The sequence below is a fragment of the Patagioenas fasciata genome, chromosome 6 (genome assembly GCF_037038585.1).
Source record: "Patagioenas fasciata isolate bPatFas1 chromosome 6, bPatFas1.hap1, whole genome shotgun sequence".
In the NCBI taxonomy this organism is placed as follows: Eukaryota; Metazoa; Chordata; class Aves; order Columbiformes; family Columbidae; genus Patagioenas; species Patagioenas fasciata.
Window position 1 is genome coordinate 15,944,850 of NC_092525.1, and position 21,288 is coordinate 15,966,137.

Below are 21,288 nucleotides of genomic sequence, written 5' to 3' on the forward strand. Positions count from 1 at the left end.
TCAAAAAGCCTTTTTAAATTATTTATTTATTTCCCGGATCCTGCTCAATTCTTCATTCTGTTTTGCTGGGAAACCTGGATTTCTGTGAGCAGAATATGTTCATCTCCTTGGCAAAGGCATTACCTGAGTGGCACACAGCTGATGGGGGACAGACCAAGGTACTGGCTGGATCTGGCATGTGTTGATGGCCACCAGAGCTCAGCACAGGGTGGGGAAGATCTTGTCACAGCACTGCCCTGCACAAGGCCACCAAGGGTTCCCCACGGCAGAGACCCACTGTGCAGCTGGAGGCTTCGCTTGCCGCTCTCACTCTGTGCATCCCCACCTATATGCTTTCACATTTCCTCCTGCTTCAGCAAGTGCAAAGCTCCAGAGACAACCTGTCGATCTCCATCACATCTGGCTGCCTCAGACGGTCTATTTATACCAGACAGGCAAATGCAGATACCTTGGAGTTCAAGGTAACAGGGGTTATTACTGCTCTGAGCAGCTCCTTTCTCAGGGAGGGATGGTTTGGAGGCATCCAAGAGGAACAGCTTCACATCAGGTGCTAGTACCAATACCTTCACAGCTGAGGGCACAGTAACCATCAGCCACAGCCTTGTCCCCAAGGTCCCAGCCACAGCAGCCAGGACCCAAAAGCCCAGAAGGTTGATATCTATCATAAGACACCTCATCCCAGGCCCTTCTGTATCCTGCCATGGGAGGTAGGAAATCAGCATGTACCTTCGGATTTCTGACCCATGCTCTCTCCAAGCCAGCAAGGCCACAGACTTCAAGCTTGCTCACACTGGGTTTCTCCACTGGAGCATCTGACTGCACACGTGTCACATTAATGCCATAGAAAGGACTGCCTTTCCCTGAATCACTCCTGTTTCTCCTGCGCTCTTAGGTCTACAACGCGATCTGCTTTCCAGCAGCCAGTGTATCTCATCCAGGATAAAGTCTGTCTTAATAAGTTGGCCCATTACTATTATTTAAAAAGATCTGAAGAATGAGAAGGCATTTACGCCAGATTAGCACTTTGCATCACATGGCCACAGAGCTTTTGATCTGGGTCAGGGCCTGAAAGCCACATCTACCATATCGCCAAGGGGCAGGTTCAGTCAGCACTTGTCAGCCAGCTGCCTTTGCAGTTTAGTCCTTGCTGCAGTCAATGAGGTGTTTTCTTTAAGCCACAGTGTGATCGTGGGGCTGCTGCCCCTTTCATAGGATGCTTGCAGCCCCTCAGGAGCCAGGCAGTTCACCGGGATTGTACCTCTGCTTCATTTCTCGAGGTGCCACTGTGTCCTTAGCCCTTTTCCAGTAGACACCAGGGTCGTCTGAGAGCAGGGAAGGAAATCAAACACTGCTAAAATACACGTGTGTCTGCATGGAACACGGAGATGTAGGTTTCTCGATGCTTCACCATCTCCTCTAATGCACAAGGATCTCATCTGTTTCTGTAATGACATTATCTTCCTGGGGATGGCTCTCCTGAGCTCCACTGAGTTTTAAGCAAGTCTTGGAACAAGTTTCCGCTGCTCCAAATACTCTGATCCAGCACCCCTGGCCAAGCACTATTAACACAGCAGCCCTGCACACTGCAAGCCTCCAGCTCACACCTATAATGTCTTTGAGTCACCAGGGGAAAAAAAAAAACACACCAAAAAACCTCCAAACAATAAACCAGACCACATCTTTGCCTGGAGACACACCCTGTTTGATGCTATGTTGCAGAGACATGCGGCTATGCAGCTGAAGCCCAAAGACACCCTTCGTTAATTAGAAAACCAACAGGTTCAATTTGTGTTCATCTCTTTATAGGTCATAACATCAGTTCAAGACCCTGCCAGGCTGGTCTGTTTGACATTCAGGGGACTGAGCCATCTCTTTTCTTTGCCCTGACAGGTACACACATCCCTCATCTGTTCTAGGAGCCATCCTTCCCCTGGGACTCACCTTGCAGTGGCAGCCGAAGGGAGACAAACATGACATGAAACTCAGCCAGAATGTTCCCCCATGAGATCAGTTCCCCTCAATGTTTCCCTGTAGAAGCTGTTTAAAACCCTTCACCCATCTGCACAGCCAAAGGGCAGGTAAGGAGCCAGCTACACTGAGCATCTCCTTCCACATCAATGCCCTCCCGTTGCATTTCAAACATATTCTCCTCCCAAAAGCCATGTTTCCCTGCACCAAATGGAAAATCCACTGGTATTTAAAGCCATTGGAGCATGACAAAATTCCCTGTGCCCCACAGAAAGGAACCCACTGTATCATGACAAGCACAGACCATGCAACACAGAGCCAGGACAGCACAGCAGCAAGGAGCAAACACATGAAGAATTTGCAAGGATGTGGAATGACATTTGCTGGCACTGTCTGCTCCCTGTCCCCCCAACCTCTTCCCAGCAGAAAGAGAGAGAAAGAAGTGAGCACCTGCCCACAGCCACATGTTTCAGGCCCGTCCTTTCAAGCCTCTGCACAGAAGGAGCAGTCTCTGCACAGCAGAAGCAGAGGAAGGGCCTAGGATGATGTGGGCACATCAACACACACTCAAGCACTGGCGCTGAGCTGAGTTTTTAAGAAACCTGCACACTGTATATTAAAGCAAGACCTGAGGATCCCGGAGCAGCTTCTTCAACACAGGTGTCTCCTCTGCTAGCCAGGCATATCCCAACTGGAAAAAAAAAAAAAGGCAATCTAGAGCCCAGTCCCTTTTCAGGTCTTAAGCTTTCCAGATCAGCAGCACAACCCCAAAGGTTAATCTGTACCAGTAAATTCACCAGCACAGGGTCCTAGGGTCTGTGCTGCTGGTTGTAAACACGGTCCCTTGCACTTTCCGTCAAATACATCTCAAACACAGTTTGGGAGTCAGCACACATCAAGGGTTGTTCCCACAGAGAACTTTGGACAGGTACTAAGCCATAGACACACAAATCAGGCTCCCCAGCTCTTTCTATTAACAAGGCTTTTAAATCATGCCTATCCACCAAATACTGCTGCTATGGCACCTAAAATCCAGAGCAGCAAAGACCGAACAATTCAACCACCCCAGAAATCGTGCAAGACACATCCCTCAGTGGCCCAAGCAGTTCTCTGAATCCCCCTGGACACCTGTGCCAGGTGGGAAGCTTTCCAAGGCGACTCCCTCAAGACAGAAGCTACTTCAAGCCCGTGCAAGCAGCACAGGCCCAAGAGACATGTTTACATGCAGTACTTTGGCACACATAATCTCTAACCTGGGATGACACAGCAGCAAGGAGAGATGAGTATTGATGAACCTTTGGTCAGGTGAAATGGAAAAGCTAAAACAGCCAAGGGCCTCAGCTGACACCAACAGACACGGCTCTCTGACAAACAAAACAACCCCATTTGCAATACCTAAGAGTGCCTCTTTCTGGGTGGAAACTGAGCTATTGGTGCAGGCTGGCTCCCAGAACCTCGAGCAAGCAGAGCCAAAAGCAGCACCCCTGTCAGGGCTCTCCAACTTCTCCCAGTCCTCTAGGAAGATGCACCTTTCTGTGCATTCCCATCACCTTTGAGCAATAAGCTCCTCCATCATCTACATTCTCCCTCCTGGGAGAGAAGCCTTGCTTGCATCTCTGCCGAGCGCCTTGCATTGCCATTCCTTAAAAGCAGCCACATCCTGGCCTCTGTAATGAGTGAACAGAAAGAAAACAGTCATTTACATCTGTCACCTTCTCCGCAGTGAACAGGGCTGGGGCTGCTGGAGATCAACCATGCAAGGGCCAGCCAGTGCTCTGCAAGGATGTCTGTGCAGACATCACAACAGATTTTGGGGGCAGCCAGCCCTGGACCCGCATAGTTATCACTGATGGAAGATGCTGAACTGTTCAGGGCAGAAGCTACTGATAGATACCTGCTGGAGGAAGGAAATTTAAGCATACTCTGCTTCTACCTCCCCTGTAAGAACGCACTGTTGGCAAGATGGACCTCCGGCCTGGATCCATCTTTCTGCTTTTTATACCCATGGGATGCTCTCAGCCCACATAGCTCTGGCCTACCCCAAGCCCAAGTCCCAGCCTACATGAAGTGGGTAAAAAGAAGAGGGACGGGGGGGGGAATAAAATAATAGAAGTCACAAGCCAAGGTTCAAACCCCAGCATCACTGTTTTCAGCCTGATGAAGGCAGCAAGGATGCTTGATGCAAGATGTGATGTGATTGCTCCCTGCCATCCTAAGCTCTAAAGGGCACTGGGCTCTCAGCCACCTGCCCCATCCCCAGCTGTGCAAGCACAGCTACCCTCAGGGCACCCACAGCCCTGTGCGTGCAGCCAGAGACAGACAGACAGACTGATCCCCGGCCAGCACATCAGCCCTCCCCATGGGCTAACGCCCCGCACGAGCTGTCTGTCAGAGGCTGGGATCATCACCCGACACAGAAACGGGGCTGAGCTCTTCCCTGCTCCCTCCACACCGTGGGTCAGCAGGTCTCAGACACACATATGTGATGCAGAAACAACGCTGGCCATGGCAGCCAAGTGGGACAGGCGGTTTTGTGTCTCAAGTGCCCAAGGTGCTAGTCCAACTGTGGAGGAGCCCATGCTGCCCAGGAGGTGACTTGACAACAGACAGGTCCCCAGATACACCCCCTTCTCCCTCAGCAAGCTTCAGTGCCCTCTTTCCCTCCCCAGGGCATTCACAGGGGGAAGTATTCACCTGCTCCAGGGTCACTCTTTGCATCTATGACCTTACATCCCTAAGAAAACTCATCCCAAAGGATGTGGCAGGCCCAGGCTGCCTGCAAGCCGCTATCCCCCAAATGCAACCCCATTGCCTGGCTTGAAAACCTTCCCCAAACACCCTGCTCTTTCCTCCTCACCTCGTGTATGCCTTTAACAGTTTGCTGGATTACCCATTGCAACTAGAATAACAAAGCTACAAAAGAAGACTGAAAACAAATGTGATATTCTGCAGCAATTAGGGCTAAACAGGGGAAAGGGGAGCAGGGAATGAATGGACAATGGGGAGGGCAGGGACACGGCAGCCTGGGTCCCAGCAGGCTGGGCACGAACTGTCCTTACAAGGCCAGGTCTGAGCCAGGGAGCAGCGAGCTGTATGTAGGCAAACGCAGGGAAATGAAAAGGGTTATTTAAACAAGCACTGGACAGTCCCCACAGGGCCTCCCCATCCGCCTGGCTCCATCACTGAGCGACTAGGGAAGAGTGGCTCCCCTGCTCTCCCCCTCACCCAGTCCTTTCGGGTGGTGGGGGGACACTGGCAAGCTGCAGTGGGGTCTGCTCAGAAAGGAAGGAATCCATTAATCTCCCTGGTAATTACTGCCACATATGGATTTGCACAATTACACTCTGTTAATTGGTTATTACAGGCAAGCCAGACTGATTGGGCGGAATGGTTGGGCTTTAACCCCCTCGCTGCTACCAGGGCAAGCCAGACACTGAGGCAGCCTTCCTCCCAAAACACTGCTGTATCCTCCCGTAACCTTGCTGGCTCCTATGCCAAGGACCCGCAAATGTGGCCATCAGCACCCAGTCCAAGGCATCTTTGCTCTCATGCCTTCCTTTCAGCTGGGAATCCCAAGAAAAAAGACCCAAAGGGAAGGACTGAAGCTGCACCTCAAAATATCCAATCTCTCCAGCCAACTGCATCTGCTCTGGACTTGCACAGATGCCCCACATACTCCCCAGGGTGCTGAGGGACTGCAAACTCAGGCCTTGTTTGTTTTTAGAAGGAGAACCAGATTCCTTGTGCACTTCAACTTCGTGCCCTCAAGCCCAGCAGGGTTAGTGCCAACAAGAGAAGAATCCACCCCCAAAATCCCTCAGTCTCTAAAAACAGCTTCTCTGACTAGATTTGCAATGTAATGCTGCTCTTCTTCAATCAAAACACTGAAAACAGAGGCTTTACTTTAGTAACAAATATATATACGTGTAATCACAGTAATATAAGCTATGGCAAAAAGTACAGATAAAGCCCTTGTAAACCTCCAGCCAGCACAGGACTTCTGCCAGTTGGGTGCAGAGGCCTCCCCACACCCCAGCTGCCCCCTCCGACACCCCTCACAGGTAAAAGGCCATCCAAGACCTGGCCACAGAACGTCTCGTTCAATATCCAATGTTTCTGTAGAAAGCTCAGAAGAGGCAGGACAACGCTAGAGCGACTTCTGCCAGAATTGTGTGAAAGGCTTCTTGTTAAAAAGCAGCAACAAGAAAGCAAACAAGAGCATTGCAGAAAATCCACAGGGCCCATCTGAGGAGAGATCTGTGCTCAGCAGCCACCAACATCAAGGACAGCGCGGGCATTCGCATCCTGGCGTGTCAGAACCACCACGCTGCTGCCTGCCTTTTCCAGGCTCACGCCTACATGAGGCTCCTCCACAGGGGAGGACACAGAGAAACCTACTCAAGACACCTCAAGTCACCTAGATAAAGAAGACCTTACAGATCGTAGCTTGCAGGGCACAGCAATGCACTGCTACACCACACTGTGCCTCACCATCCTGGAACATTGAGTTTTGTTTTCACTTACTGCAATTTCCCAGAGACTTCCTCTCTATCCTCATGGTCACACATGTGGATGAGCCTTGAGACAGTACCTGGTTGCCCCATCCTCTCCCTTTCCCAAGGGCACTCCAGCACCCCTCCCCAGAGATGCAGCATCCACTTAGTAGTAGGATGTTGCTCAGAACAAGCAAGGGACTTATTTTGCATAAAAGCCAGGCATCGCACCAAGCACATGGTGAGGACTTTCAGCTCAATTTATGAGTCACCCCAGCAAGCTACAGCAGCAGGAACAAGAAGAAAAACTGAACAGGATCACAGCAACAGAAATCTCATTCCAAACCACCTTCTAGCCTCATCCTTAGGGTTTAAAAAAAAAAAAAAGGCCTTGAGATGCCCACCTTGGGTTTCCAGCTGAAACAGATAAAAGGAGACTCAAAACACCTGCAACAAACACTCACCCACCCTTTGCCCTACTGCTATCATTGCAATGCCTCCTGCAACATTCTAGGTCTAGCCTAGAAGAAACCTCCTTCTCATCAGCTACCCTCTCCACTGGAAGGAGTAGGCCCAGCAATAAAAGTCTTCCTAGAAGGTCGCTGGAGTTATATGAAAGTTGCAGATGAATTTGTTCTTGTTTCAGTCACCTGTGATTTCCCAGCTCCCTGAATTCAATACAGAAATTTCTTTCTCATGTAAAAGCCAGATGGCTCCAAGCTCACTGTCTGAAGGGAACCTTCTCATCCATTGCAAAGACAGCATCTCCCAGCTCCCTACTAATGTTTTCAGGTGTGCGTGAGCTTGTCTTTGAGAAAGACAAAGGTAGGCTGGCCCCGTGATCACGAAAGGTTGCTGATCTCTCCCATAAACCAATTGCCTCTGCAGAGTTCGGAATGAATCTTCAGAGCTGTCAAAGGGAAGATCGGGCAGAACCTGCAACCGTGCTTAAAAAGGTCAGCTGGGAAAAGTCAGGATGGGAAGGATGCTCGCTTTATTGACAGATGCAGAGTGGAAGGGGCTAACCTGCTGCAAGCTGGTTTTGGCAGCACATGCTAGATGTAAACTCTGGACTCTGTTGGCTGTAGCTGGTGACAAATCCTGTGTGGATCACTTCCCGACAACAGAGTCTGGGGACTAACCCTGAAACTGAGACTAGGGCTGAACACCATCCAGAGTTCTTGTGCAGCCCTCCTTCAACCTGAGAGACGGGTTGGCTCTCATGACCCAGATCAGCTGTTTACATCTCTGAGACTAGAATATAATTTTGTCTCTGTCCTTTACTCACAGGCACACCCATTTGTCCAGGTTTCTGTAGGAAACACAGCTGTGAGCATCCAGGCATTTGCTGGCAGTTTATCAAGTAAATCACCTCAGTAAAAAGCCAGGGAATCTTCCAAAACTGATGGAATTTGACCCAAACTCCCCTCACCCTGGGACCACTTTAGAGTGCAGGTATGTTGAGGTTTTGGAGTACTTGTAAAAAGTAAATAAATAGAATTTTTTAAAATTACAACAATTCCTCAATGCGCCTGTTATAACATGGGTTCTGCCAACACAGAGACATACCAAGGATGTCTTACAGCTGTGCATCACCTCCCCATTTGTGTGACACTAGAGAAATCCTGCTAATATCACACGGGGTTCATCTGGGGAGCTGTACATCAGCACTATCACCAAGCACAAGCCTAAGCGGCTTTTCCAAAATGCTTCCAAGTTCCTGCCTAGCCCTCAGTGCTGACTTTTGCCAAAGTCTCCTTCCCCTTAGCCTGGCTCAGGGGAAGGATTTAGACCCACAGCCTCTTTGTGTGCCTCACAGGTGGTCTGAGTCCAGATCGCAGGAGGGATTTGCCAGCCCCTCACCATGCTCAGAGCTGGTACCAGCTCAGTGAGTCCTGGACACCAACAATTCTGCCTTTGGGGCAGACATGAGCAATGGCAGGTGGTGCCAGGCCCTGCTGGGCCTCACAGGCTGCCAACACACACCAAGGAAAGCCAAGGGAAGGGAGTCAAAAAGGAGGGGAACGCACCTTCACTGCAAGCCCAAGCCAGAGCCAGCAAATTCCTACCTACTGCCTTATCATCTCAGCCTGCTGCAGGCCCATTTGCACTCGGGTAATGCCTCCAGGCCTTTCAGGAGCAATCCCTGCCCTGTCTTCAGTCCCCCCAGCCCTCTGATCTGTCCAACACAAAAGGGTTTCAGATTCCCAGTGTTCAGCCCCTGGAGGAAAGGTGACTTTGCATCCAGCTGTTGTGCCACTGGTTTACCTGATATACAGGAATCAGACAAATAACATATCTGCCAATGCTAACTAAAATTGATATTGATATGTGATATATATGCTATGAAAGCAGCAAGAAAAGTGGTTTTAAAATTTTTGTTACTTGGAAATATATAGAGGCAAGTAAATATATTCCTTTTGGTTAGAACACTGTTATACATATATTGCAAAGAGCTCATACATACACAGCAGAGGTAGTGAAACACATGGGGTCAGTTCAAAACGATCCAAAATGAATTAGACCATTAGAGAGGAATTCTCTTTCTCTCTCTCTCTCTCTGTACATACACACACAAATATATTTAATATATTTAACAAAATCAATATTCATCCAGAGAGAGCTTCAGTTTTTGGAGAAAGTATTATTCTCATGGAAAATTCCTGACTAGCTTTACATGTAACTTCCACCTGTCCTTCGTTAACCTGCATAAGCTGATCCCCAGAACTCCTTTAGTAAAAGCCATCGCAGCCCTCACCTGTAAATACAGTATCTCCTTCCACACCCTGAATGTTTTTCTTCCCCTCCATTGCGGGAGGAAGGCACAGACTCTCAGGAAACAGGTCTGGAAAGGACCTGGTAAGCTCATCTCATCCATCTTCCTTCCAAATCAAACCAAAGACCTTCAGGGATGGAGCTGTTACTTCCTCCCCAGCCCATTTGTCCCACCACATCTCCTGATAAATAGCTCTTTCTCATGTTTAAACTGAGACTTCCCTCCTGCAATGGAAAGTGCAACACCGTGCTACGAGGGTCTCTTTCCAAAACCTGTACCTGAATTTAAGTCCCCTAAAGGCTTCATTCAGGCAGCGCCTATTGCTACAGGAGTAGTGTGCCCAGGAGGTCAGGCAAACCCCACAGCTCTTGGCAATGGCCACCGTGGTCTCCTGCCACCCCTCCATGCAGCTGCCCAACCCACAGCCAGTTCGCACAGGGTCAGGGCAAGGACTTACAGAAGTGAGGGAAGGAGCCCATCTCCAGGGAATAAGGAGCCTGCGTGCCCGGCTGCATTCCCAACCTGCGTCCTGTCTCTTCAGCGGACTCAACCATGAAGGGAGGTTTGGGATCAGCTCTCTCAGCTACGCTGGGCTGTTGGAGAAAGAAAGGAGTGTTTACATGTTACAGAGCAGCATCCTCACGATCTGTCCTAAGTTACAAATTTACCTCCCAGACCTTGACCGGGGCTGGGGTTTCCTGTGTTTGCTCTTCTGGCTCCTGTCTCTTTGGAAAGCGGGAGATGTTGCAATGCCGGGGGGAGGGCTGGTGGCATGGACTGCCTGGGAAAGGCCCTGCAAGGCAAAGGAGTTGGTCCAAAGCAGCTCTCCTGAGAAAGTGTCCCCTGGAAGCAATTTCTTTTCTAAGCCGAGCTCCTAAAGGAATGCACCAAGCAAGCAACTGCCATTCTGCCTGAGCATCTGTCTCAGTTCTGCTTTCCTCTTTTCTCTCTGCCAGTTGGTCCTTTTTTTTTCTCTCATCTGCAAGTCTACCCACTCTACCTCTAACAAACTTTGCCACCAAGAAGGTGGTAGTGTTAGTCACGTCATCACCGGACACCAGTGGAGAGCAGGCAAAGCTGGCTTTTGCCTCACTGAAGCTGTCTGAGAATGATGCAGGCAGGTGACAAGGGAGCAGTGTCACTAGCTGCTTGCAGGTGACCTGGACAGACCCTTGTCTCCAGAAGACAACCAGCCCCTGCTGTGACCAGCTTTTCTTGTGCTGAAGTTAGAGCCCCTGGCTTTGTCCCTGAGCTTGCTTATCTCTCTTATGCTCTCAAATTGTGCATGGGCGTCTGCCTGTATCTTCCCTCCATGTTTGGATTTTGCCAGTCCTGATGGAGAGGAGCTACAAGCAAACAACATTCCTCTCCCCTATCTGCACTGATAATCTCAGGATCTCATCTCCTCTGCACTCCCCTTCAGGCTGTGTCAACATCACTGAGGTTGTGGAGGACAGGATTGCTCTGACTTTACTGTCCCATCCATCCCGTACATTGTGTGCTGCCCGGCCCAGCACAACCCCACAAAGAATATTCCTCTGTGACGTGAGTCAGACTTTCTAGAGGGTTTTAACCACCTCCCTCTCTCAGACTTCTCTACATTTACAGCAATAAAACATGCAGGTCCCAGAGTGCAGAGTGAGCTCAAGACTTCACCTTCCATACGCTTCCAGAAATTGGAGCCTCTGCATTGCTGTAATCTCCTCAGATCAGCAGATAGAGCATTGCTAAAGCCAAGGTGGGCCACACAGCCTCTGCCACATCAATGCCAGTTGCCAGAACATCTCCCACCAGAGAAATGGCCCCAGGGAGTTCAGGCAGGCACAGCTAGCAAGGGCACTGAATTGCTGGTTTGATTTTGCTTGTACTTTCAGGAAATTCTTCATCTGAAATTGCAATAAATTCCTCAAATTCAAGTTCTCATGGAGCTGAAACCCTGCGTGGTAGTGCGGACTGGAGCCAGGAGGTGAGAAAAGAGACATGGAAAGGTAAGATACCCTGTGGAATTAGATATGGGCCTCTTCAGGAGCCACAGAAATCCAGCATGCTCTGGCTGCTCTCTCATCTTCACACAAGCATTAACTCTCTTACATCCTTACACTACCATGGGTAAAACGGAACCTTCTTCTGTTTTTTGTTTTTACCCAGGAAGGGCTGGCCCAGCAGCTCTATCTATCTATCAGGGACTCCAGATCCTCTTGAACCTGCCACTGGCATTTCAGATCCACTCAGGTTTGCCTCCCCAGCTCCCACAGACAGCAAGATTTCTGTGCCCCGAGCTGCGGTGCTTGGATCCCTCTTGCCATCCCTTTCCCTTTCTCAGACCTAACACATCTCAGCAGCTGCCAGAGCATGGAGCCACTCCAGAGATGGATCTCCAGTGTTAGGTGGCACAGCTTTAATTACATGACAGGAGCCAGAAGGAAGGCTACAAAACACTTCTCTTTCAAAATCTTAAACCTCCACTCGGAGCACTTTGTGTGGCTGCAAGCAGAAGTAGCAGGACACGAACTCTGCAAGCACACAAAGGAGACGAATCAATGTCCTGTTGATACAGCCAGCAAAATAAGCTAATGATGGACAGGACTGCAGGTTTTCATATGTGAGGGAAGGATTTACAGTGATACCAAAGGAATTATTTCAGCCCCACAGTGACAATACCCACCCGCTTCCTTATTATATTTTATTGATCTTGCCCTAAATACATGTGGCTGGAGGAAATGATGCATAAACTACTAACGAGTTAATTTCTTGCTCCAACACAGACTCACAACAGTCCTTTGAAGGGGAACCAGGAAAGACAATGTGTGAAAGGATAAAGGCAATGAGACAAGCTTGGATGTAATAATCCCATGTGAATGATTATTGCTGCAACTAGTGTAATCTAATAATGAAGAATTTACGCCAGATGTCCCCCGGAATATGCCAGGCAGACTGGGGATTCAGCAGTGGATCCATTTCTAATGAAACCTTGTTAAGAGGAAAAAAAAAATGCTGTTGTCTGTTTATCAAATGAGAGGCGGTAGACCTTTATAGTTAGAGTCACAACAAAAGCATGCCTTGCAAAGCTTCCTGGGAGTGTGTTCATTAGGCCTGATTGCCTATTTGTTTTCAGGTGAAGTTTAAGATGTTGGATTTCGCCTATAAAGGTCCTAGCAGTCTAGGAGCAGTCTGTTTCAGAAGCTGCCTCTTACCCTAAGCCAGAGCTGCTGCCAGGATTTCCCCTGTGTCACCCTGGGGCAGAGAAGGAGCTGCTGGGAGGGCAATCTTCAGGACAGGTGAATGAAGAGTGGAGAATCACCTCCTTTTATTTATTTTGAACTTGCGTCCTTTCAGCTCTTATAAGGATATCCTAGACTAGAGCTCCATTCTCGTCCTGGGGCATGACACACCCCATAAACCCCCTCCTTCCTTCTCACAAGCTGCAGTATATGGGGACATCACGTAGCAGGGAAAGGGAAAAGAGAGTGCTCTGCACCAGAGGAGTATCATGGGTTTGCACAAACTACTGAAAAATTAGATTGACTTCACCTTGGTTCACAACATCTAGAAGCCCATTTTACTGTAGGCGGGTTGAGCACAGGCCTGGAGGAGCGCTGCTGGCCACCCAGGTCTTAATGAAGACCTGAATAGACCAAATTTGTTGCCCAAAGAGCAGATCAGATTTGGGATGATTTATTATTTCAGATCCAGCACCAAACAAATGCTCTTCTAGCCCAGGTATGAGGACAGCACTACCAACAGGCAGTGATTTCCATGGCATGTTAGGCAATCAGTCAAACCAGAGACCCGATATCAACACTTCTTTACTCAAAACCCCATATAAGCTCAGTGTAAAAACAGGCACAGGCCACACTTTTTGCTCTCCCTCCTTACCTCTGCTGCTTATTCATCGCCTCTTTGAAGGTATTCCACATAGCCATTCCAAACACCTACTCTGGTCACACTTTGGGGTTCAAACTGCTGCTTGTAATTCCTCCTTATTAACCACTGTTATTTAAGTTGCTCTGATAGGAAGAAGGGGGAAGGGAAGCTTTAGCAAGATCCAGATCCACTAAACCACAAACCACTACATTTAACTTGAAAGATTTGTTTAAGCCCCATTAACTTAATTGGGACTTAACATATTTTTCATTTGCTGGTTTTGCAGAAGACCCAGAGATCCCCACAGTGAACCTGTATGACTCCAGTACTGAGTCATGGGGACTGTTCGAACCTGGTTTGGCTGTGTCAAAATTGCAGCCACGATGCTTCTCATGCGATCCTCCTTAATCAGCTAGTTTGATAGTGTAGGCTGCTTGTCTATGTTGAAATCTATTTTACAGGAGCTCTTTGATCTGAGCCTGCATGCTGCTGTTTTGTTCTAACAGGCACAAAGCTGCTCCAAAGGACTTTGCAAACAATGATACAAACATAGCTGCACTTAGGACTTGCAAACCCTGATTTTAGCCAGTTTGTACATCAGACATCACCATACCTAGAAACAACTTACAAACAGGACCAAAGATCATACCTAATTTTAGTAAGCCTTTGGGCTCCGCATCCCCTGACTGTGCTTGCTTTGATGAAACATGATCATAGGATGCAAGAAAGCAAAACCCAGCTGGCACCTGCTGGGAGGGCAGGGAGAGAGAATCTGGCAGACAGGAGGTACCTACAGAGATTGCCAACACTACTACATGTCTGTTTTGCTTTTTTGGGCAGCATGGTGAATCCAAAGGTGACAAACATTTGGCCTGACCGGCCAGATAAGATGTGCCCACATCAGACACTGCACTCTCCCTCCACACTCGCAAGCATCTCTGCACCTCTCAAGGCAGCTCCCTCTGCTTCACATGTCCAGCCCCTGAGCTTCAGAGAGGATCCAGGCTTTGCTGGGGTGAAACACGCGTGGGAATAGCTGCTCCCTCACAAAGAGCAGGCTGGACAGCTGGGCTGCTCTATACCACACATCTGGACAACCCGTTTCTAAATTTCAGTCTGCTGCACAACACAAGGATTGCTGTTACAGGACATCTTCGAACCTCAGGAAACTTTGAGGTATCTGTAGTATTTTAAGGACAACAGCTTTACTTACAATTCAGTGCCACAAAAATACAAATGTTTAACTAAACTGGGAGTGACCTTGTTCTCCAAATATTTCAGTGAGGAAGAGTGACTGTGAAGTGAAAAAGTTTGCTGTTGTCTGAGCATCACAAGAGGTCAGTAAAGATTCTCAACTACCATTTCTCTTGGTCTGGAGTCCTGAAGAAAAGACTACAGCCCAGATAGTGCTCTTTCACCGAAGAGCATTTAGGATGTTCTATTTTCATGAGTCAGGATGCAATTTCGTTCTATAAATATCTACCCGTTTTACTGTGCCATCAAACATGCAGGTGAGCTGGCCCCATACATTTACCAGCCCACCACCTGCAGCCTCAATGACTCACTGCCGCTGCAGCAGCTGTCAGCTCCGATAGAGGACAGGCAGACAAGTCCAACCACTGTGCTGTAATAACCCTTGTTGACTTTCAAAGCCCACTCCTCACCCCCACTCTCTCTCCAGAGAAGTCTACCGCACCTCTTTGGAGGAGTGGGCTGTACATGTAGGTGTGAGGACCTGCACCCTGGGCCCAACAGCTGGTTTTTATGGGGGGATCTGGCCTGCTGGGGTCCTTCTGGGCAGGAAGAGGCTGCTGATAGCATTACTGTGTCTGTGCTTTATCACAGGGACCGGTGCTTGCCTGCACCGGAAACAACGCGCGAGACAAACATGCAGACCTTCGTGGAAGCTACAGCAATTAGGTTAATTAAGAGCTGGAGCTGTCCCATATGTTTTCTGATCTGTTGTTTTTTAGGTCCCCTATCACACCTGTTCCCACAGCATCCAAACACCCCAAAGGCTTAGATTTTCCCACTCCAGACACAGGAACAGAAGGATGCCTGTCCCAGATCAAAGCAAAGGCCTGTTCGGCCTCATCTCCAGCAGCAGATAGAGAGCAGAACAATAAGAACAGGACATGTTGTCATTCCCCAGGTACAAGTCCATCTGCTCTTCCCAAAGTTCTCCTCTGAGGAGTCCAGTATCATTCTGTTTTAGACACAAGTTAAAGGCATGAATTTCCTGGATTTAGCCACCAGCAGTGCTGGGAAATTAAACCTAGTGCTTGTTTTTCCAGACCACATCCTCAGTGTTAGAAGAGCTAACAGCCCCAGCTTGGGATTTCTGAAACAGCCAAATCAGACAGCAAAACAACCCCACTGTCTGGGATCTGTGCACCCAAACCCCTGGGGTGTCTTGGGGCATCCCTGCAGACATGGGGTGCCACTGCACTGGAAGCCACACAGGTTCCTCTCAGAGAGCTCCTGCTTTTTGCACAGGGTGCACAGCACCAACTTCCATCTGCAGTGTCATCACTCACAGGGTGGGACAGGGCTTTGGAATAGGCGAATTCTCAGGGCTCCTCAAATCCTATATCCTGGGATCCTCCAACAAGTTATTTTCCTCAGGTGTAAGCTTGGGAAGAAACCTGCTCTTCAGAGTTAGTTTTGCTCATAGCAAAGTCTGGGGCAGTTCATGTTCCAAAAGCTCCTCCAAGATAGACAGTTCATTCCTGCACAGTCCATTTCTGAGGCAAAATCATTTTCTGGAGCTGCACTTCAATGCCAACATGAAAGCAAAGAGTATCTGTTTGCAACCATCACTACTTCCCCTGTTCATGCTGGAACATGAATGCAGTGCTTCAAAAGTCCAAGAAGTCTCTATCACTAAAAGTCTGACCTTCAAGACTTGCTTCCACTTACCAGATGGGGAAGGATGCTGCAACGGGTCATTAACGGGCTGAGAACCAAAATCTGCCCTGTGTGTGCGCAGGGAAACAGGAAACAGAAGCGACAAAAGCATTGACTGACCCATTGTGCATGTCTGCGCAGGCACGTGTGCGTGCATGTTATTAGCTTCATCTGGCAGCATTTGAAATGCCTCTGTCAGCACCTAAAGGAACTGCCTCTGAATTTAACACAGCCAAACTGAATGAATTGCAGTCTGGAGAAAAGGGTGATCTGTGTCTGACTTCTTTTCAGCACTTACATGACTTCAGTGAGCCAGATGCTTGTTTGTAAGTAATTAGTTACTTTACAACCAACTTTTTATATCCAGTATGTTTTTAAAATCTGGATTTTAAACTCAGTGTTAGGAAAGGCACAGATTTTGTAATGTTCTGTGTGCTCTCCTCCTGGCACATCAGCTGGAATTCTATGCCACTTTGAGCAGAAGCTAAACCCTTTACTCAGGCAGGGCAAATTAAACAGGGCACTGAATATTCCCGAAGAAAGAGCTAATAGAAGGAAAGGAAAATGAACAGATTGATCTGTACTGACCTCAGCAGTAATATCCAGCTGCCTCAGTTCAAAAGAGCAGAGTGACAAACACATTCAGGTGCATGGCTGGCCTGTCTTCAGTGCAAATAAACCTGAGCGAACTTTGCATGTCTGAGTAGTGCGGGCAAAATTCACTGTAGCTTTGCCAATTGCCTGCACAATGCAAAGTGCCACTGTTCCCTCCGATGGCACATTGTGAGGGTCTCTCATCTTTACCCCAAGCCCTGTTCCAACCAAAAATGCCAGAGAGAAGAGCACAAGTGGCAAGCAAGAAGGGTCTTGCAAAACAGAAATTAAGCTGGTCTTCCTTTCAGGAGAGGCAGAAGAGCAGTGGAGAACACAGGCTGCCTCCCTTCTCCCTCCTGCATGCCTCCATCATGACTACTTTATCACTGCCAAGTGCTTCAGTCAAATTCCCTGCCTTTAGTTGCAAGAGGTTACTGACACAGGTGAGTATTTCTCCACCAGTGCCTTTGACAGAGTAGGAAGAACCTTTGCTACATCTGGTTGTTTGCAGGGGTTGTGTTGGTCAAAAATGATTTGCTGTAAAGTAGAAAAGATACTCTCCATTCTCTGACCCAGCAGTTCCTAACTCACTTGCAGAGCTTTCCTCTGCTGCCTTTGAGGGCCACGCAGATCAGACTCAGCCTGGGAAAAGCCCCATGACACAGACAGTATCCCCTGCTCCCCACCCAGGGACCAACCTGGGGTCACTGGTACCAACACAAGGGAGAAGGAGGAAATACAGTGAGGACTGGAGAGGGCCCTTTCTCACTGTCTTAGGATATAGGACTACACCCACTGTTTTTCTGCTCATTTCCCCATGAGATATCTTGGTCATTCATGTGAAGCCAGCATTTCACCATGTCTGATCTTTATGTTATCTGGATTGTTTGCACTGACATGAGATAAGGTGAAGCAGGGACATGGCTGTTTCATGCAGGGTGGACTGTGCTATATTTTCCTGCTGGTTTAGTCCTGGCTGGGCTTGATTCCCCAAGATCCCAAAGTGAATACAGCCTGCCTGATTGCAGCCTCTCCTTTCCCAGAAATCATCCTGTGGAATAAGTACAGAACAAAGTGTTTCCTGTCTCCCCTTTAACCCTTTTCCTTCCACCCAATCACTCTGTGACCCAAGAACTGCTCCTGAAGGCATGGATTCAGTGAGATTCCCTCTTCTTGCCCACTCAGAGGCTGTCAAAAGCCCAAAATGACAGCACTAAAGTGCCAAAAACAAGCAAGTCACCTGCAATTTCACACCTGCTATCACTGCTTTCATGGCAGCTGGCGAGGCGAGAAGTTGATGAAGGTCCCACTTGGCCCAGGCTGAAAGTCAAAGCAACTGTTTGGCTTTTCAGGCAATGTCCTTCCCTGAAGTAGGAAGGCAGGTAGAAAACCTGCTGGCAGCTGCCCAGGGGCATCTGCTGCCTTGCTTTGGAGGCATTTGTGCTTTTTGCATGTTGTCCTGTTCTTGGCAGCAGTTTTCCTGAGCCAGAAAAAGCATTGGCTATCATCAGCTGTGGAAACACTTTCTGAGCTGTGGATTTTTTTTCACCACTGGAGCCACAGCTGAATGGTGTTGGCCAAGTCTGCCTCCCTTTTAGGTGAGATTTGATAGTGCCAGGTGAGTAGCAACAACCAGCCAGCAGGTTTTGACTCCACTGGTCAAATATAACCTGCAATTCTGCTTGTTTCTCCCTAAAGCTGTGCATGAGACAGGCTGTAAAACAGGTAAGGGAGCTCCATAGTAGAACCGCACAAGTGTTATGACAGGCTGGGTTCTGCTGCCTGCTTTTCTGCCTTCCAGCAAGCTTCTGCTGCCCACTACCAACAGGAGGATGGCTTGCCTGTCCATGGACAAACCTGTGCCCTATTTCTCATTTGATGTGAGTTACGGCTCCCAAAGAGCAGCAAAATCACGGACTCTTCTGCCCCTGACCAAGAGCTCACCAGGGCAACTTGCTCCTGTAGGTCTATGGGTTGAAGACTCCTCACCAAATACCCATCAGCAGCATGCTCAAGGCAAGGGGAGGAAGCCAGCCCCCTGCAAGAACTGGAGGAATCCAAATAGAAGGAAGATTCATGACAGAAACCAGACTAACCAAGGGTTCAGTATGTTGCATTGCACCGACACTGCACATTGCAGCCTGGCCTCCTGGCCCTAATATCCTCTGACAGCTCCCAGAGCAGGAGCTGAGCAGGTTAGTGATTTGATCACGACACCAGTTCCTGCGGGAGCTGCTGCTTCAAAGTCTCTGCAAAGCACGCAAGGAGCTGCAAAGATGTGCAGTCTCCGTAGCCTGTAGCAGTGACTTATCTTTGTAAGTGAAGAACTGCTGGCCAAACGCTGGGTCCAGTCCAGCCCTTGAAAACTGGAACTCTGGAAGGCAACTTCAGCCAGCCCTAGTAAATGACTGCTTGTCTGATTGCTAATTGCTTATGAAAACAGAAGACACAAACCCAATCTGGGCAGGTCTTGTACTGTCCGTATCACCAAAGGCCACAGAAACACCCACCCCAAATCAAACACTGACTGCCTGTTTGAGACTTTAAGTGAAGTTTTGTTTTTAAGTCCTCTTCTGTTGGACTGCAGATATAAAAAGTTAAATCCACACAGGTAGCTCGGTTCATCAGGAATGTGTTAAGTTACGCCACAAAAACCATTCCCTTGCCAAGCAGTGAACACTCAGAGCTGTGAAAGGACATGCGTGCCTCCCAGTTAATGTCACCTTCACAGCTTGGCACAAGCAGACATCCGCTCCAAAATAAGATGCCAGGCAAAACACAGATCCCATTCTGAACAATGCCACAGGCCCGGGGAGAACTGAGGAATTTAAAGGAAACAGAACAACAGGAAATAAGGAAAATCCCTTCAGCAAAGACCCTGTGGCCCTTCGGTGGTGACACAGCACCGCACCATATAGAGGAGCAATACAGCGGAGTTACTACATGACCACCTGGCAGCAAACATTTGCATGGCCATTCTTGCCAGCACAGGAATTAGACAAGTAGCAAACAGAAGAGCTGCGTTCACAGGCACTGCGACAGAGACACATCTACTGCAATTAACATTGCTTCCTGAAGATCCTAAAGGCCTGGACACACCATGCCGTCATAACTGGTAATTCACATCCTGAAGCAGGAAAAAACAGCGCCAGGAGAGGACCAAGAATCAAGCAACCTGGACAAGCAAAGGGTAGGGTTTTGCCTGTGCCCTGGACTAACCTTACTTATGAGGATAGATGTAACCTCAAAGTCACAGCAAGGAAGGAGATCCCCTTCAGGGAAGTGATTTTTGGGAGAGGTAGAGTACTAATCCCACCTAAATGTGGTCTTACTCCCACTGCCTTTAGAAGTCACAAGGGGTGAAGCCTTGGAGAAAGAAAATGGATAATTTTGTAGTCTTTTTTCTAGCAATAAAGCCGCTGTAAGATCCCAAGGAAAGCTGCTAGAAGCTCCAGCTCTGGTCAGGAAAGGAGAAGCTGGGCTGCCCTGACTGCAGCAGGGTGGGAGCCATGCTGGCCCAAAGCAGCTCTCTCTAGAGGATGCTACAGGGCCACGCATGTAGAGGACAACAACAAGGACAGGCTGGGGGACCCATGTGGTGGTTTAGCTCTCAAAACAGCTCCTGCAGGGATTCAGAGCAGGGCGTTTCGGGCTAATCTCTAGTCCCCTCAGGGAACCTGAAGGATTACTGCTCTACATCTGCTCACACGGTTGGGCCCCACCTTATCAAGGCGGGGGAAGCTCCGACAGCCGCTCTCAGTTTGTTAATCGGTTTGGGATAAACAGCAACAGGCCCTGTCCACTGCGGCATAGCACCTCTTAATTGTCTCCCTTGCTCACAGGCCTGCCAGGTTCTCCTGAGCCTTGCCTGAGGCAGGAATACATCTCAAGGTTCATCATCAAGGGCTGGCTCCTGGCAGCAGGTACAGAGAGCCACAGGGCAGCTTCCTTGGCTGTGTCAGGGTTTGGGGAAGGGTGGCCACATGAGCGTCTGGCCACCACTAGTCCATGGCAGAGTCTTTCGCTACAGCCCAAGCCAGGATGGGAGTGGAGGTCCTTAGACAGTCACCACTAATCCCCAGAGCTGTGCTGTCACCTCTTAGCCCATAGTCTCCCACTTAACTAACTTCCCAGAAGAAAGGGCTGCTAAAGACCCAGGTGGGTGAGTGGGTTTATGGTGTTTACCATGCAACAAGATCACCTGCTTGCTTTTCTTTTCTCTCTCTTCTCCCTCCTGAGCGTGCCTCCCGCAAAGCTGGTCCAGGCACCTGCTTTATGGGACACATCGCTGAGCCTTCCTCCCTCCTCTCAGGACTGGGAATGCGGGTTTGCGGTCTGGCTCTGGCCGTGCTCGCTCCCAAGCAGCCAGTGCCATCTGCTGGCTGCTCTCTCCTTGGCTGCCATAAAAACAGAAAGCTAAATAAGGGACAGCCTTGCTAGGCAGCCAGTTCTGCTGCTGAAGCCATATCCACAGGGCTGGCATAAATCATTTAAATGATGTACGTTTCCAAAAAGGAAGCATTACATTCAAAACATTTTATTAAATACTGTTACAAATAGGACAATACATATCAGATGCTAAGTCAGAGATTTTTAATTTATGATAACTTAAACATAACTTAAGACTTTCTCATTTCAAGTCCTTTAACAGCTTAATGAATCATATTTGCAATATATATACACACA

General features: G+C 48.8%; 1 protein-coding gene across 2 annotated transcripts in view; it reads right to left on the reverse strand.

Moving 5' to 3' along the window:
* RXRG (retinoid X receptor gamma) overlaps positions 1–9,971 on the reverse strand; it is a 38,890-nt gene extending 28,919 nt beyond the window's left edge. Inside the window, exons 1-3 of one of the 2 annotated variants that reach the window (XM_071810029.1) lie at positions 9,906–9,971; positions 9,695–9,830; positions 2,597–2,659 (exon numbers count right to left, since the gene is read on the reverse strand). In XM_071810029.1, the coding sequence (XP_071666130.1) occupies positions 2,597–2,659; positions 9,695–9,791 (160 nt within the window). In that variant the 5' untranslated portion in view covers positions 9,792–9,830; positions 9,906–9,971. Of the gene's footprint in view, positions 1–2,596; positions 2,660–9,694; positions 9,868–9,905 lie in introns of those variants that run through there. The other variant, XM_065842304.2, reaches the window with a different exon arrangement.
* Positions 9,972–21,288: the final 11,317 nt, after the last annotated feature.